Source organism: Xenopus laevis, chromosome 1S, assembly GCF_017654675.1.
Source record: "Xenopus laevis strain J_2021 chromosome 1S, Xenopus_laevis_v10.1, whole genome shotgun sequence".
Classification (NCBI taxonomy): Eukaryota; Metazoa; Chordata; class Amphibia; order Anura; family Pipidae; genus Xenopus; species Xenopus laevis.
In genome coordinates, this window is record NC_054372.1 from 130,860,222 (window position 1) to 130,879,229 (window position 19,008).

At 38.3% G+C, this 19,008-nt stretch overlaps 1 protein-coding gene across 5 annotated transcripts; it reads left to right on the plus strand.

Moving 5' to 3' along the window:
• The first annotated feature begins 8,503 nt into the window (after window positions 1-8,503).
• Window positions 8,504-17,279, plus strand: zmym1l.S (zinc finger MYM-type containing 1 like S homeolog). Of its 5 annotated transcripts, XM_041580198.1 has the most exons (4): window positions 8,582-8,657; window positions 10,848-10,919; window positions 13,181-13,308; window positions 13,429-17,279. In XM_041580198.1, the coding sequence occupies exons 3-4, from the start codon at window positions 13,303-13,305 to the stop codon at window positions 15,799-15,801; spliced, it is 2,379 nt and encodes a 792-aa protein (XP_041436132.1). In that variant the 5' UTR covers window positions 8,582-8,657; window positions 10,848-10,919; window positions 13,181-13,302; the 3' UTR covers window positions 15,802-17,279. The 5 variants fall into 5 exon arrangements, with proteins under 5 accessions (XP_018097874.1, XP_041436131.1, XP_018097875.1 ...); XM_018242386.2 differs by lacking the exon at window positions 10,848-10,919 and having other exon boundaries at window positions 8,541-8,657; XM_041580199.1 differs by lacking the exons at window positions 8,582-8,657; window positions 10,848-10,919 and adding an exon at window positions 11,618-11,634.
• The last annotated feature ends 1,729 nt before the right edge of the window (window positions 17,280-19,008 follow it).

The following is a 19,008-nucleotide window of genomic DNA, read 5'->3' on the forward strand; positions in this document are numbered from 1 at the left end:
AAGTAGAAATGGACAGAAATGAATCCAAACATACTTTATTTTTTATGCATTGTGTTACAGTGCAATATACAATTCGAGCTAAAAAAAATATTGGTTTTTGACCTTTTTTGCTGTCTTTACCAGGAGGAAAAAGATATGGAGCAGGAGCAGAGAGTTGATGACAGCCACTACCAGGTAAGCAGAAAATAACTGTCTGTATCCAGACAGGTTTTACTGTACATACGTCTTCAATCAGAGAAATGATGGTTTTTAAAAAAAAGGACACAGCCAAACATAAAAATTAGTGATGGGTGAATTTATTCGGCAGGTGCAAATTCACGCAAAATGCAAAATTCAATGCGCAAAATTGCCACAAAAATCCACGACAATTAAAGGTGCCCATCGATTTCAAAGGGCATCAGAATTGTCGCTGGCATCAGAATTGTTGCCGGTGTCAAATGCCGGCTACAAAATTCGCGTTTCGTAAATTTTTTGCCCTTTTGCGAGAGAAATTCGCCCATCACTGATAACAATAATTCACCCTGCACCACAACTCCACTTTCTTCCCTTACTTATGGACACGAATATAGAAGTTTGAGTGTTGCAGTTCTTCTTTAAAATCAAGGGTTCAATTAATCTAAAAATACATTTTCTTTGTCCTAAATAGGAGATAGCAGAGGAATCAGGCACTAACACCTGCCAGCCTGAAATATCCAACATCTATGAGGAGCAAGTAAACGCCCACAACAGCCAGGTAGGCCTTAAAGCCTTTAAAAAGGGTTGAGCAGAATTATTTAATTAAAACTTTTGAAAGTTTATATTTAAATGGTATATCCTTCTGTATAATGAGCTGCTCTCATCTCAGAGACTGATGTATTTGCTAGTAGTTTGAATTTATACATGTCTAAATGGCTTCTCAAAACATACATACAAATAAAATACATACATACATACATATATATATATATATATATATATATATATATATATATATATATATATATATAAAGAACAAAAAACCAGCACCAGGGGTCTTTGCAGTGAAGAAAACTAGTATTGTCACATTAGTATGTACAACCGACGTTTCAACCCTCTTGGGACCTTTATCAAGGTATATATATATATATATATATATATATATATATATATACAATCCAAAAAGCTCCTAGCGCACACCGTTAAAGTGAAATACCTGGGTGCTACCTTCAATGGCAGATTACGTAGTTTGCAAAAACGAAGATGCACACCAGGATTTGGCAAAAAAGTTAAAAATCCATTTTTATTAATTTACATTTAAAAAGAGCTGGTCAACCATATATATATATATATATATATATATTGCTTACTCTTCTGTATAGAGCTCCACAGGAGGACTGAGATAACATCATGCCTTATGTTGATTTCTTAATGTCTTTTATTTCTTCAGGATGCCAATGTTGAGGTCCCTGGTATAATGGATATTTTGGAGCCACTAGTGAGCATTTGTGTAAAACCAAATGCATATGAACCACCAGCGCTGTCAATACAGAGCATAGAAGAACCATCTAACAGGTATTGATTTGTGTTATATTCTCTTGTTTTGGCTCAGTTGCTTATTTATAGAACAATATTAGTATTGCCTGATTTACACCTTATGTAAAGGCTATTCTCCTCATTTTCCTTTTCATTAGAGGATATTATTCATAACTGGCCAATACCCTCTGCTAATTGTATGCCACAGAAAAGTCAGGACTATATGAACATGAACAAACGTAACTTACCTTTTCATTCTATTATTTTTCAGCCCTGTTGAGCCCAGATGCCCCATCGCACTTGAACATTTCGACCTGGGACAAGTGTTGGAAGAAGGTGGATTTGGAACGGTAAGAGTCTTTAGATAATTAGGTTTAAGTTACTATTAATGTATCCAGAGTAATTCAACTTGCTGTCTTCCTCCAGGTGGTCCTGGCCAAGCACAAGAACACCAAAGAACTATGTGCCATCAAGGCCTTGAAGAAAGAAGAAATCTTAAAAAAGGGAAATATGGACAGGTCAGTGGGGAAATGTTATCTTTGCCCATTTCTGTGACATCATATTTTTTTTTGGCTTAATATATAGGACAGTTTTCTGATTTTTTATTTTGTTATAATGTTTTAGCTCACATTCTTTTGAATGATTTGCATTTGGTTATTTTCTGTTGCATTGCCCTGTGTCTATTCATAAGGATAAGTGTACTGTTAGCTCGTATGGGTCTCACATGGTGATAATGTGATGATTTACCCCACAGTGTCTTCAATGAAAAGAAAATCCTTCAGAGAATAAGTGAAGCTGAACACCCGTTCCTGGTGTCATTACATGGAACATTCCAAACGGATTCTCACTTATTTTTTGCGATGGAATATCTACCTGGAGGTGACATGTTTGATTTCCTCACATCTGTAGAATTGCAAGAACCAGATATCATGTAAGTAGAAATGGAAATGGGGGGAGGTTTCAAGGGTTTCAGGGTAGCATTACCACAGCATATATCATTAAAATATAATGTATCACAACCAAAGATATGGCTATGATACAGACCTTCCTTCTCAATTTGTTCACCTAGTTTCTCACACATAGTTTCTATATCAAGAAAAAATAACATACTGACTTTTATTTTTTCTCTATTCAGGTTTTACACCGCATGTATAGTGCTTGGCCTGGAGGCATTACACAAGATGGGCATTTTCCATAGGTAAGTACTAATATCAATAAATCATCTTTATTCCAGAAGAAGCTGGTAACACTACTAAGAACACCACACAATTGTTGCTATCTAAGGATTTGTATTTCTACTAAACTATTTTCTTTGTTTTAATTCAGAGATCTAAAACTTGAGAATTTCATGTTGGATCAAGGCGGATATCTTAAAATCATCGATTTCGGCCTCAGCAAAGACAGTAAGTGTTGTTCTGGACCATACATAGCATAAGTTCAGGTTTTATTGGTCTAAAATTTGCTTTCAATTGGCCTACTTCCTTGGGGTGCCTAATAAGGGCTGTGATTGGATAATTAGTAGCCCCTTATGTGGACTGGCAGCATATGGAAGGCTCTATTTGTCTGCATACATGGTTTCTATGCAAATAAATTTTGCCTTCAAGACAGGAATTCAAAAATATGCACCTGGTTTGAGGTCACAGGGAGCAGCATCTAATGGATTGGGGGAGCAACATGTTTCTCACAAGCTACTGGTTGGGCATTACTGCCCAGGTATAGCATGTTTATGTGTCATTACTCTCAAGTTGGAGATTTCCTGGGGATATGTTTCAGCCTGGGATATACAGACTATAACTCGTTACTATGGGTAAAGGTGTCTGGGAGCCAGTCTCTGGGTATGTACACTGACCAGGTTTAAGAGAAAATCTTTTTGTAGGCTTCTCTAATATACTCATATTGTTATCAGGATCAAACAATAGTGTTATTTTTTTTAAATATAATATGTAAATGGCCTAAACATATGTGAGTGAGTGTGTAGTTTGTAAGCAAGCAGCTGAGGAAAGTCTCTCATTACATTACATTACGTTCGGGTCCCCAGATCTGCAGATTTCTTACAGTGTTTCTTGTGTTTAAGGATTTGGATACACAGACCGCACAAACGCCATCTGCGGCACAAGAACTTACATGGCCCCAGAAATGTTTATGGATATTGGATATGGCATGGCAGCCGACTGGTGGGCCCTTGGAATCAGTATATACGCTATGCTCATGTATGAGGTAAAGACAATTTCTTTATTTTCAGCCTACATTGGTAAATCCTTGCCACTGTCATTTCATAGCGAGACTAAACATAGTGTAATAATTTGTCATATATAAGTGTAATATATATTGTAATCTCCATGTTTATAAGCATATCTTCCCATACTATCCTATATAATAAAGTTGAAGTGTCTCTGCGTCCAGTCCCTGTGTCCGTGGGATTGCGCTACTGCGCATGTGCCCCACGGACCGTCTCTTGCGAATGTTTGACTACATATGTTCTAGCGCCCGTTAATTTAACGGGCTTAATGTCTAGTTAGTAATAATACATAGTGTGAATATTATTGCATTTGGCTTCCCTTTGTTAGATATAAGAGATACCATGATAGATGTATAGCTCAGATACAGAGGCTGCTAAATGGATATTGTGACAGATCTTTCAGAAATGTTCTTTTACTAAAGAAGTCATGATTTTCTTTTTCAGTTACCATTCAACAATGAAGATCAGAATGAGCTAGTGAACAGCATCCTTTATGATGAAATCGAGCTGCCAGAAGAACTATCAGAGGATGTCTGTAAATTAATATATGAAGTAAGTTGGCCCTAGCACATCAGTGTCATGTGACTTTATCAACCTGTTATGCTAAGGGAATACACATAATAATATAGTTATTATTTTCACAATATTTTCACAATATCACTATGTCCTTTAGTGTGCTTTAGTGGTAGTTTTAGCTTTTAACTGAATATGGAAATGCGTATTACCCCAGTGATCTCAAAGAGACAGGCTGTGAACATCATAATCAGCGATTACCCACAAATATAGGGGGATGTTAATCATAATTGAGTGTCACTTAAATATGTAAATTAATCTCTGTTGTTTTGTTTTTGTAGCTCTTGGAAAAAGATCCAGATTATCGCCTCGGATCCGGTGAGACTGGTGCTGAAGTGATCAAAGCGCAGCCCTTCTTCAGAGTAGGTTTCTATTCTACTCATTTTAATTTACTGACAGAAATGCATTATTCAATACTGATAACACTTTAATGTTTTATTCAACATCATTTTTTCTGTAGGCTCCTTGTGCTTTATAATTTTCCAGCAATTTTAGTTTTTGAAACCGATACTCATTGTGAAATATCTACTGTCTTTTAGGATATTGACTGGGAACAACTATTACATAGAAAAACAAAGCCTCCATATGTGTTCAACAACCAAGGCCATCTGGAGAGCTTCAATAGCCGTGAATGCCAAGCTCCAGCATTGACAACATCTGCTGTAAAGATCCCATCAGAGCTGCAAGAGGCATTTAGAGAATTTGATTATACACCTGACTGAATATCAAATAATGGTAGGTATGGACGGGGTAGGTGGGGGGTCAGTCCATGTCTATATGGACAGAAGTCCAAGTCATATAAAGTTAATGTCAGATGTCCCAACTCAACAAGTTCTAAAAGAGAAGGCTCATGTTGGAATATTCTTCTTCTTGTAGAGGAACATGGGGAATAGATATGTAATGTAAAGACATCAGCAAATACTTTTATGGCAAAATGATAAAAAGCATGCAATTCCTTCTGTGATTTTGTTTTTCAGATGAGAGATGGAGCAGCGACAGTCAAAGGGAATCTTATTTAGAGAGGAATATCATGGATCATATTTCATACATAACGTGCTTGTTGTATTCACTGTGTACATAATAATACAAATAAATTATATTTTTATTCAAAAATATGATCTGTGTATTTATTAATCATTTGGGCGGATACATTTGCATCAGTTACTGGCCAATGGGAGCTCACAATGGTTTTTAGGATCCCTGTAGTCCTGTCCTTTGGTTTTGTCAAAGAAACCCGTTCTCCTCCGGGGGTAGCAGAAAATTGCAAACAGAATGGACAAGTGCTCCAAGGAGCTCAGGAGTAGACAGCAAGAAAGAAAGAGAAAACCTGCACAAAGATGCTTACAAACGTTAGCGGCCATGTTTGCATCCTTTTTGACTGATTAAAGCATGTAAAGCCTTGCAGAGCTTTCCATTAAGTTCAACTTAGCTTATCGTGTTTTAGGGAAAAAAATAGCATTAGCCAAGCCATGTTGTGCTATAGTCTAAAGGAAAAGCACAAAGCCAGGAGTAACAGAATATACACAGGCTTGTGCAACAATTAGGGGGTTATTTATTAAAGTCCCAAAAACTCAAACTTTTGACTATAAAATCTGAATTTTTTGTAAAAAAAAAATTTTAAATTTTTTTGGGATTTATTATACCGCGAGGATGGAAAAAGTTTGAATCCAAAAATCCGGTATCTCAGACCTGCCAAGGTTGTATATAAGTCAATGGGAGAAGTCCCAAGGATATCCTGATCTGTGCTGGGTTTTGTGAAATAACCCGAAGTTTTCAGGAAAAATCCGAAAGAAATACTTTTTAAGGCGGAATATAAAAAAAAATAAGTACGATTCAATTTTTTTGTACGATTTTTGTGACTTTTTCGAGTTTTTTCCCGCAACGGAATTTTTCGATTACATTTATTGATATATAAGGGGCAATAACCCGTGCAGATTTAGTCAGGGTATATTTCAGAAAATAATGAGATAAATTTGGATTTTGATAACTAACCCTCTTAGGCATATGCTTAGGGCTTCTGCTGCTGAAACACAACCCAAGCAAGTCCACCATTTCAGCGGTCCATTTTCTATATTTTGGGCACATACGTGTGAAGGGCCCTGTGCCTGTGTACTGCAAAATCCAGGATATTTGAGTAAATGGCTGCTCTACTAAATTAACGTATCACAAAGAAATACCAATTGTTGTCATCATTCTTATGTCTATGTAAGCTCTTGTGAGTAGGGCTCTCTGGTCATTTTATTCTGTGACCCTTGTTTGTTACATTATTGTAAGTCCCCTGTTTGTAATGAATACATTTAAAACGCTGCATAACTTGCTGGCGCTATATATAAACAAATGATGATGAAAACATTGCACAATTAAACAAAAAGTCATTCTAAGCAACTTTCCGTTGATTAAAGTGTTTTAAAGTTTTCAAAGCCATTTCTAAATGAAACTGCCAGTGGATTATCTGCCTCCTGGTTCTGAGTCTTGAAAACAATGTACAACTCATGGGTCTGTTATCAGCTGGCTTCTACTACATTGTCTAAATAGTCAGAACTCAATGAATAACACGGGACAGACAAGGTCCTGCTTTCAACAGCAATTGCAATTTTTTTTCATTAGGTAACGCTGTGTTTTGGTTATACATCCCATTATATCTGATTCATTCCTCTGTGTGCCCATAACTTTTTTGGAAGATTTCATCAATTCCACATGTAACCCTTTCATCATCCCTTGGTGTCAGAGTTACACTCTACGTGTGGTGCTTACCTGATGGCACGGGACAAACCTGAGCCACTCCTCAGTGGTATTGGGAGAGACTGGGTACCTGGTACTTATTAGTGCAGTGCCTCCACCTAGTGGGATCCAGGAATGCACCTACAGGTGGCCCCACTAGGACACAGTAATAATGCACACACAGTATTTGGTAAACTGAATAACCGTTTATTGAAAATAAAAGTAAGTAAAGGGGAAACTAATACATACAACACTCCTGACAAGTGGCCATGGGGCCTCACTAACTAACTAGGACCAGTGCAAACTCTCTCTCTAACTAAAGAAATAAAGTTCTTTACTCAGTCCCAGACACACAGTCTGTGCAATTTTCTCTTTGCTATGGATAATGACAATACTCACATGCCAGGCTCTTAGGATACTGTACAATCAGTCTTCAGGCGAGTCAAGCACTTATGGACATGCAGTGTGACTCCAGCCCCTTTGGATGCTCAAATGGAAATTTCCTGCTCGTTGATCCTCCAGTCTGGATTCCTTTCACACTCTCTTGTCTCTCCAGGCACCATATCTGGCTTCCCTGTGACACTTAAATGCAGTTTATAAATCCACAATGACTTTCAAGCTTACAGTAAAGCATTAAACAGCTTCAGGTTTATTTTGGGTTGTGTTGCAACTAGGGTTGCCACGTTTTCTGGAAAAAAAAAACAGCCTTCCTATATATTTATCTTTTTTCTCTATTAATAACATTGAGATCAGCCATCATTTTTACCGGCCAGGCCGGTAAAATACCGACCAGGTGGCAACCTTAGTTGCAACATTTGTTTTTTTTTTGTTATTTAGCTTTTTATTCAGCAGCTCTCCAGTTTCAAACTTTAGCAATCTGGTTGCTAGGGTCCAAATTACCCTAGTAACCATGCCTTGATTTGAAGAAGAGACTGGAACATGAATAGGAGAGGCCTGAATAGAAAGACGAGTAATAAAAAGTAGCAGTGTCAATACATTTGTAGCCTTACAGCATTTGTTTTTTAGATGGGGGTCAGTGACCCCCATTTGAAGCTGAAAAGAGTCAGCAAATTAAAAAAAACTATACAAAATAAACAATGAAGACCAATTTAAATATTGCTTGGAATACCCCTTTATAAGCTCAGCATATAAATTGCAACATTGTTAGGCATATATAGCACTTAGAATCCTTATAGGCAAGCAGCCACAGGATCTGGTGACATACTGAGGGACAGCTTGTACGAGACATTGAACAAATAAAAATGATAAAACTGTGCCCTGGACTAAACACAAGGCTACCGAGAAACATAGTAAAAGAGTCCATTAACAGCACTCAGCTGGCTGTGGTATTAACGCTCTATTTACAATTGCTGTAAGTGACAAATGTGACTCGAGATTTGCTCTGTAAATAGACTTTCTCTATCTGCAACTTTCAGAACGCGCGCCGCGCTCTCTAGAAACACTTCCTACTCGGTTTTGCAACGATCTACTTCCGCTTCCGGTCCGCCTCCTGCTGACGCCACGCCTGCTCGGCCCGAGTGAAAACATTATCGGAGAGATGGAAAGCGAACATATAGTAAGCGAAGTAGGCTGCGAAGGGGAGGTCTCGGCGTGTGGTAGTGGTACACAATGGGTAAGGAGATAGTATTGCTCGCCAGCATTTTCGTCATCAGGCAGATAAAATATGATTTGATGGTTGTTTTCGTGTGTGTGTCTAATGAATAGACCCCGCGCTTTCTAATTACATTCGTTTTTCATGTCTCCAAGGGGTGTTGCCGTAGGATGACTTATTTACAGACTTAAGTCTGAAAAGGTTGATGTTATTCCATTTATCCATCATTGCTTTATATTGCTATAGATGTGGTTGGCAAGAATAACGGATACAGAATAAAAATGGGTTGAAAGAACTAAAAATGTAAAAGAACACAAGATTGAACAAACATCAGCAGGATTTCTATGACTTCACTGTATTTGAACCCAGTTTTTCTGTGCTATTAACCCTAAATACCTAAATACACTTCACTGAAATCATTAGGAGCAGTTGGTCAAATTCTTTAAGGCCACACAAGGAGATTCGGGGAAATTTTGTCGCCTAGTGACTAATCGCCTTATATTCTGAGCGACTATCTCCCCAAACTGCCTCAGCGTGTTTTCCCATAGGCTATAATGAAAATTTGCCTGCGCTAAAGCACACGCGGCGATGCGTTTTCTTTAGTCGCCCGAAGTTGCCTCACTGAGGCAACTTCGGGCGACTATATAAAACACATCGCCGCGTGTGCTTTAGCCCAGGCGACTTTTCATTATAGCCTATATGGGAAAACACACTGAGGCAGTTCGGGGAGATAGTCGCTCAGAAGACGAGGCGATTAGTCGCCAGGCGACAAAATCTCCCCGTGTGAACTAACCCTTAGAGATGCTGGCAGCCATGCATATATTTATATTCCACTACAAGTGTTCTGGATTGCTCTGAACTGTCATGGGGTATGTAAATATGTGCTTCTAAAGGCTTGCTTTGAGGGAAACAATAACTCCATCATTTCATTTCAGTATCTCTCTACTTTTACATTTGCATCCTTTCGATTTAAAGGACATGTAAAGGCAAAAAAAAATAAAATCCCATTTTTACTTTCTTTAAAGGGGACCCGTCACCCAAAAAAATTATTCAAAATCCTATTTTATCAGATTAGTCAAGGAAAACGAACTTTAACTACACTATATAAATTATTTGAATCTTGTTTCCTTCAGTCTGGGATTTCAAAATTATAGCAAGCAGGCAGCAGACATTTTGTGGGCACTGTCATTAAGAAAAGCCTTGTATCATCTCAGAATCTTGTTTGTGCACCAGAATGGGGGACCCGATGTCCATCCCCATGCCCTGACCACACAATTATATGGTAAAGAGAACTGGGGGAATGTGGGGAGAGCAGTGACATCTAAGAAGTCCTGAGTTGAAAGTGAAAGTAATTGTCTGCCCTGCCTCTATGCCACGGGCATAGAGGAGGGGCAGACAATATTTGATTGACAGCTGAGATTTTTAAATGAGTTTACAACAGCTATGAATGCTTTAATAAGAAATAGAAATTGGATTTCATGTTTAATTTGAAAAGGACTTTAATTATACAGATTTTTGTGTCTGGGTGACAGGACCACTTTAATGAAAAAGAAATCTACAATATACTTTAATTAAAAAATGTGTACCATTTTTATAAGAAACCTGACTGTATGCAGTGAAATTCTCCCTTCATTTACTGCTGTGGATAGGAAATGTCAGAGAGTCCCTAGCTCTGCATGGAAACAATCATACTTATGAACAGAAGGGGAACCCCCGCCTTACTTCTCAGCCATGCAGAACTCAAGCAGCTTTGTTTTCATAGTTACATCGTTAAATCGGGTTGAAAAAAGACAAAGTCCATCAAGTCCAACCCCTCCAAATGAAAACCCAGCATCCATACACACACCCCTCCCTACTTTTAATTAAATTCTATATACACATACCTATACTAAGTATAGAGTTTAATATCACAATAGCCTTTGATATTATGTCTGTCCAAGAAATCTGAATGATTAGTGGCAGGTCGGGAGATGGGGAAGTCCGATCATTTGAGGATTTGAACAGTGAGATCTCTGAGTCTATGGCCAGCTTTAGGCTTGTGGTGCAGTAAGTCAATGTTTATGTTTAGTGTACAACATACAGCATTCATAGCCTTATTCTATTTGACTTTACTTCCCCTTTAAGATGTAACATAGTACATTGTTGCATTATATTTTGACTTTAATCAGCACCAAATTTGAGATCTATATAACCTATAGCTTTTTTTTATAGCTTTCCTGAACAGCTTTCTTGTGGGATGTTTGGTAGTTGCTCCTGTTTTCACTTCTATCAGGCATTGAGAGTGTAAGTCAACTTAAAACAAAAAGGCAACACAAGGTATTTTAGTGTGAACAGTATATTGAGTGAAAAAATGTCCTCTTGTTCATTATTCACACTCCAACTCTTTGGATCCTTCACTGGCATGTTCAAAACTGGAAAACCAAAGGTGAAGTTAAAATTCAACAATCTTTATTTAGCCTTCTTTAAAATCACAAATTCATAGTGTGAAAGGGAAGGTAACAGTAACACCAAAAAATGAAAGTGTTTTAAAGTAATGAAAATATCATGTAGTGTTGCTCTGCACTGGTAAAACTGATGCGTTTACTTCAGAAACACTACTATAGTTCATATAAACAAGCTGCTGTGTAGCAATGGCGGAAATTGAAAAAAGGCTATTCGGCACAGGTTAAATAGTGGATAACAGATAACACCATTAAGTTCTTCAGAGCTATCTGCTGTGTAACTTGAGCCTTTTCTCCTTTGAATGGCTGCCCCCATTGCTACACAGCAGCTTATTTATATAAACTATAGTAGTGTTTCTGAAGCAAACACAGCAGTTTTACCAGTGCAGAGCAACACTGCATTATATTTGTATCACTTTAAAACACTTTAAAAAATGTTATGTTACTGTTCCTTTAAAGTGATACTGACACTAAAAAACGTATTTTCAGAATATTAATCTACATTAAACGTTACCCATAGGTCATGTTGATCGTTTTTCTCTGATAGTTCTGCTTTGGTAAGTAATTGTCACTTGAAGTCGCTAAACCTGACTGTTTTGCCAACCTGACTGTCCTTTCTTAAAGGGATACTGTCATGGGGAAAAAAAATTAATCAGTTAATAGTGCTGCTCCAGCAGAATTCTGCACTGAAATCCATTTCTCAAAAGCGCAAACAGATTTTTTTTATATTCAATTTTGAAATCTGACATGGGGCTAGATATATTGTCAATTTCCCAGCTGGCCCAAGTCATGTGACTTGTGCTCTGATAAACTTCAATCACTCTTTACTGTTGTACTACAAGTTGGAGTGATATCAACTCGCTCCCTTTCCCCCCCAGCAGCCAACCAAAAGAACAATGGGAAGGTAACCAGATAGCAGCTCCCTAACACAAGATAACAACTGCCTGGTAGATCTAAGAACAGCACTCAATAGTAAAAACCCATGTCCCACTGAGACACATTCAGTTACATTGAGAAGGAAAAACAGCAGCCTGCCAGAAAGCATTTCTCTCCTAAAGTGCAGGCACAAGTCACAAGCTGTGAAATTGACAATATGTCTAGCCCCATGTCAGATTTCAAAATTTAATATAAAAAAATCTGTTTGCTCTTTTGAGAAATGGATTTCAGTGCAGAATTCTGCTGGAGTAGCACTATTAACTGATGCGTTTTGAAAAAAACATGTTTTCCGATTACGATCTGTCTTGGAAAAGATCTTTCCAAGAAAGATCGTTCGTTTCAATACACACGTGTAGAGCTGAATCGGCAGATATACAGGTAGATATATACGGGAAGAAACAATAGAATTCTATCTGGATCTGACGATTCAGCACTAACAATCGCCGAAAATTCAAAATTTTCCGTCCAGCCCGATCGACAAACCGACCGATATCGGTCGGCTCTTTTTCCACCATACACGCAACGAATATCGGACGAAAATTTGTTTCGTACGATATTATCTGTAGGCCTATGGCCACCTTTATCCTGTTGTCTTGCTGAGCTTTCCTTGGTAGACTTATCACATACAAAATGTCTTGCCGAGCTTCCCTTGGCAGACTTATCACATACAGGGATAGAAATAAAACTCACACATACATTGAGCAAGATTAGATAATATATTGTAAGAAAATTAATACATCCCCGATTGAATACAACGCAGCGTCTATCCATCCCTTGGTAGACTTTTGAGGGGAACATCAGCTGGAGGGACCCCAGGCCAAATAGAGCGAACTCTCAAAGCCAGATCAATCGGGCAAGGTTCTACACAACACGTCTGCTTGTAGATAAAGTCCCGAAGCCCCCTCCACTGAGTTCTCTTTTTATACTAGTGTAACAATATAATAATCAATCATAACAGAATTTGTTCTTAATCCTAATTGTGGACATATACCAAAATAATGGCCATATGCCCAGAACTGTAAAATATGGCAGCCCCTTCGTAGAGGAACAGGGTAGTAAGAAAAGTAATGTAAAAGCATCAGGAAAATACATTTATGGCAAAATTATTAATAGCATTCAAAGACAATGATATAATAGATAATAAAAAAGGTTATTTTCTGATGTCAGTATCTCAGCAAGTCCGAGTCAGGATGATGAAAAAGAAATTTTGAACGTGCCAGTGAAGGATCAGAAGTGTGTGATTTGGAGTGAGAATCATTTTCCTCTGGAGCCAGAAGCGCATTCAAGGGATGGTGGTGAGCGACTCCTCTGTTATTTGCCTCTCCTCAATCTACCTTTGTTGCATATTGTTCACTAAGTGACTTTCATAATGTAACTTTTATTTTTGGAACTAATCACATTTACATTTATTCCAGAACCCCTTGTGCTCAGCCTCAAAAAAGTGTCCGAATGAAGACGATTTTAGTGATTCCTGTGAATCTGCAAAGAAGCTGTATCCAATAAACACAGATTTAATTAAGAAGGAAATTAAAGCTGATGAAGAGGAAGAGAGTGGCTGTGAGGAAACATGGCTTAAAGGGTTTTCCGTGTACATTGATGAAGTAACTCAGTCAAGTACTCAATCCATTGTTGCCGATGTCAGCTTAAATACTTTTGCAGATGCAGTGCTGGATTCCAGCACAGAATTTCAAGGCAGTGTGAATGAACATGCGAGAACAGTGTTTGACGTTGACAAACCATTTCAGCCACCTGCAGAAAATGTACCTCCTCAGTGTTTTGGTACCAGGAGACTGAGGTTCCAAAGTGCCTGGTACACAGATTTCCCATGGCTCCACTACAGCCCTCAGTTGAAAGCTGTACTTTGTTTTACATGTGGGAAAGCTGAAAGCATGGGCTTACTAGGCTTAACAAGGAGAAAGGATTCTGTGTTTACAGTACTGGGGTTTTCTAATTGGAAGAAGGCTCGAGAGAAATTTGGATATCATCAAAAATCCAAGAGTCATGAATTTGCAACATGGAAGCTAATGCATGCCTTGCAGAATCAGAAGAGGGAAGCAGCTCTAGAACAACAAAGGAAAGTCCGTCAGGCCATCCCTGCTATTTGCCTAAACAAACTTATCTGTGCTATACGGTTTTTAATTCACAGAGGTCACACATTTCAAAGTCACGAGTCAATTGAGGAAAGTTTATTTGAACTTCTTAAGTTTCTAGGCCAAGACAATGAAATGTTCCGATACTGGCTTCTAACTAATCAAAATTTTACTAGCACAGAAATCCAGCATGAAATAATTAGTTTAATGAGCCATGAGATTATTAGTTTTATTACAAAAGATGTGAGCCAGGGCTCCGTGTACTATTCTGTGATTGTGGACTGCATTCAAAACACAGACTCACAGCAGCTAAGCCTCTGCTTAAGGTACTTGGATTCTGAAATGCAGGCCCAAGAAGAGTTCATAGGCTTTATTGATCCAGCTGAAGAAACTGGGACCTCTGCTGCAGATCTTATTCTGGATATTCTTGATCGAAATTCTTTACCAATTGATCTTCTTAGAGGGATAGCATTTGAGGGTTCAACCAGCCTTTCGCGTTGCTATATTGAATCTTGTTCCTTGCTAAAACAAAAGCAGCCACTGGCTATGTTTGTTCATTGTGCAGCACCTTGTAGTAGTTTAGTGGCAAGAGACAGCAGCCAAGCCAGCACTCTTTTGCACCAGACACTGTATTCTGTAAATGACCTTTGCAATCTGTTCAGTAAAAGCATCAAATATAGGTTTTTATTTGCTGAAGTTACTCCTAAACCTGATTCTTCAACCCGAAACTTAAGCTCCTCAAAGTGGTGTGTTAATTTGTCTGTGGTCAATGTAGTTATTCAGCACTATGGGCTCATCATCGAGGGTCTAGGAGAAATGGAATCCGGCACCGGTGAGGGTGGAGTTAAGGCACACTTTGTTTTAGAAAAAATTCTTGAAGGAAATACCTATGTCAGTTTATTAATTATAAGATCCATAATGGAGTCTCTAAATATCCTGAATATAAAGGTAGATGATCAGAACTTACTTATGTCAAGTACACTGAAGAAAGTGAGGTTGGTGAAAGAAATATTGGCTCGATTGAGACAAGAAGCAACTGTAGTGGATCTCTTAAGGCAAGCAGAAGAAGCCGTAACTAAATTTAATTTGATGCCTGTCGCCATTCCACAGCCTCGACGACTGTGCCACCAGCCTCAGCAAAGTGCTGATCCGTTGAGTTTTGACAACAAAGAGGATTTTTTAAAAAATGAGTATCTTAAAATGCTTGATGCAGCCATTTCTCAAATAGAGAATAGGTTCATGCAACAAGGCTTTATTGAGTACTGTGATTTGGAAGATGTGCTTCTTTGTGCTGGTAAAGGAGGAGAATCTGATCGTATTATTGAGGAAAAATTGGCTTTTCTATCTAAATATCCAGAGTTCAACGTGCGGATGCTTAAAGTACAGCTTGAAATGTTTGCACACAAAAAAAGCTTTAGTTCTCTTGCAGAGGCTGTAAGTATTTACAAATCAGTCAGTCCTGAGGTCAAGGAATTTTTCAGTGAACTTGGAAAATTCTTAAAACTCCTGCTTATTATACCTGTGTGCACAAATGACAATGAGCAAGTCTGTTGTCCCTTCCAGAGGCTTCGAACTGTGCTAGAGTTTACAACTGCCGAAACTCGATCTAGTGATGTTGCGGTCTGCTTTGTGAATGAGACCCGCTTAGACAATCTGTGCTTGGAAACAGTCGCTCATAATTTTGTTCATGGAGTATAAATAATTACATTTTAAAGGAGAATGAATACCATTTTAAAAGTGGGGTTCCAAAACGTAGGTGTCCCTAAGTGACTACTTTGACTTACCAGACACCCCGGGTCGGTGCTCCTATCAGCAGAAAAGCTCACTGGCCTGGGGTTCTTCTAGCGACCACCACGAAGAGATCGTCTTCCTGCTCCTTTTGGTCTTCTCTCAACTGCACATGTGCAATAGAGCGAAAAGTCGAACTATAAAAAAAAATGCCGGCTATCTTGCTCTACTGTGCATGCGTCTGCCCTGGGTATATTTGAAAACCGAAGAAGCAAGAAGAGCATCGTACTTTGTCGCTTGCTAGAAGAACCCTGTGCCGGTGCGGTTTTCTGCGGATAGGAGCGCCGTCCTGGGGGTTACTAAAAGTAGTCACTTGGGATTGCCTATGTTTTCGAACCCCACTTGTAAAATGGTATTCGTTCTACTTTAAGGAAATAATATAGGTATCAATGTCATTATAAACTATTATTTTAATTGTAAATACCTTTAACATCTTGGCAAATAGTGCAGCTATGACTGCTAATGCCACATTTGCAATAAATTAGGGATGCACCGAATCCAGGATTCGGTTCGGGATTCGGCCGAACCAAATCTGAATCCTAATTTGCAAATGCAAATTAGGGGTGGAGAGGGAAATTGCGTGACTTTTTGTCACAAAACAAGGAAGTAAAAACTGTTTTCCCCTTCCCACCCAAAAAGTAGATTTATAATACATTTTATGTATAAATCCATCCATTAAGCAAGTGTGGCTTAAACTTGTATTTTTGCACAGCTCTATAATATTGTATATAAATGTATATTTTTCTGGCATATAAAAATAAAAGTTACAGTAATTTTATTTAAGAGAAACCACTTTACAGTGACTTTCTATATTGGACTGTATGTGTTACATCTAGGGGCAGATTTAACAGTTTAACAATCCTGTTATTATGCAGCAGACTCAATGTTAACCTTTCCTTGTCCTTTAATGTATCAGTTCATTAGTTTTATAGGTAATGCAATTATACAACCAATAGAAAAATCTCAAGGAATCTGGGACGCTTTGGGCCCTTCCTCATCAATTGTTCATCTGTTGTTATAATATCCCAATTCCTAAGGACACTTTGCCACACATCACTACTATTGGGACCGTATCTGCCTAAATAGTACATATCTGGATTATTTCTACTTATACTGGCACCATTATCTGCACCTTTGCTCCTCATTACTGTTTCACGATCCACTTGTGATGGTGTCCCTAATCAATTCACGTGGGTAACCCCTTTCCAAGAATTTTTTTTACCCATCAACTGTAAATCCTGTTTTCTCCTGTCGGGGTCACTATCTATCCGGATAATACGCAACATCTGAGATTTGGGCAACAAATTGAGTAAATGCTTTGGGTGATGGCTTTTATAGTGTAATATCGTGTTTCTGTCTGTGGGCTTTGAATAAATGCTCGTCTGTAACCTCTCAACATCCTTATATACTGTCACATCCAAAAAGTTTATCTTTTGATCACTTTAGTTAACAGTCAATTTTATTGGAGTCCGGAGGCTATTTAACTCATTCACAAAGACATTCAATTCTTTTTCAGAGCCTAACAAAACAAAGAAAATATCATCAATATAGCGCCTGTAGAATATTGTTTAAATAATGAGTGTCCAAATATATTGTTTTTTTCATAATCCCACATAAAGGAATTTGCGTAGGCGGGAGCTACTCTTGATCCCATTGCTGTCCCCTGGCATTGAATATAAAATTACCGTTCAAATTTAAATATAAAAACGATATAAAGTTTTATTGCACATTGTATATTATCCTTGAAAAAGGTCCCAAGAGGGACCGAAACGTTGGAGCACTGTGATGTGTTAAAAATAAGGGAAGTGCTGGCTTGGGAATGCTTTATTCCAAATTGAGAGTATATGATTGATATTTGGCCATGCACCCCTGCAATTGCTTTGTTGGAGTGCGGATACTGACGATATAATATATATATTATAATATCAGTACAGTGAGCGCACTCTTTCCGGATTTAGGATATGAAGGGTGGTGCGTTGGTCAAATCTTGTAATACATCTTAGTAAATGGACCCGCACTCTTGTTCGTAGTGAAAAAAATCAATGTGCTTGGAAATGAATTTGTGAATAAAGCACATTTTTCACTACGAACAAGGAGCGCGGGTCCATTTACTAAGATAGATATATATATATATATATATAAATAAATATATGCATTGTGCATCAGTCGTGCATAAGCGACTTCAGTGCGAGGAGTGCACACATGGGAGGGGGCGAGGTGGCCACCCTGGTTTCCTTGGGCTTCTGGCCGGCTTGGCCTGGCTCTGGGGTGAGATTTGAGATGAAAATGTATTTGCTGTAGTAGACATTTGGGAACTATAACTGAATGACTGATACAATCATGTTAAATGTATCAGAAACCTTGTTATGAGCTAAGGTTGCCCTGAAAGTTTTCAAATTCAAAGGGGACATGAAATAAAAAAATAAACAACCACTCCATTAAGGATATGTTGAGTAAAGCTTTATGTTTACTCAGACCAGTAGCTCCAAATCTGTTTGGCTGGCCCCACTACAGGGCTTAAAGCAGAGGATGGGGAGCTCTATTTGAAGGTTTAAGGAGAGTGTCTGTTTAATCTGTGCTGAGCTTGAATACTAGTTAGGCTGGAATTTAAGGGATTATCTGGTGTCCTAGATATTCTTGAAACCATGGGTGAATGTCTGATACCCCCAGTGTTTTTACATACCTGTGACTGTGGACCACAAAACTGGTATAAACGAGAAGACTCAGAAAAGCACAACCTTAGGCTGATTGGACACTGAACATTTTCTCCACTATATCCTACGCATATTTGATTTTGAAAGTTTTAATTGGCAGCATGGGTAGTTTAAGGCTCTTCTGTGATAGTGGAGATGCAATAGTGGAGACAATGACATGTGCAATCAGCATTAGATTTCATATAGTTATTTAAGGATTGGTGTGCAGTGCATTGTCATTCCTAAACACGCCTGGATATGCTACCTGCACAGCCTGTGCCAATGCATTCAGAAAATATGATAAAAAAAGTTCTATTAGGGAATTTATTAGATTCCACCTGACCTACAACAAAACACCTAAATGCGTAAATTTTGCCAGTGAAAGCTCCACCACACTTTGCGCCACTTCGCCAGGCGTCAATTC

Excerpts from the sequence above, each read along its gene's own strand:
- zmym1l.S (XM_018242385.2), top strand. The coding sequence starts at position 8,583 with ATGGAAAGCGAACATATAGTAAGCGAAGTAGGCTGCGAAGGGGAGGTC. Across the intron at positions 8,658-13,428 it reads GTGGTAGTGGTACACAATGG|AACCCCTTGTGCTCAGCCTC; the intron begins GTAAGGAGATAG and ends CATTTATTCCAG.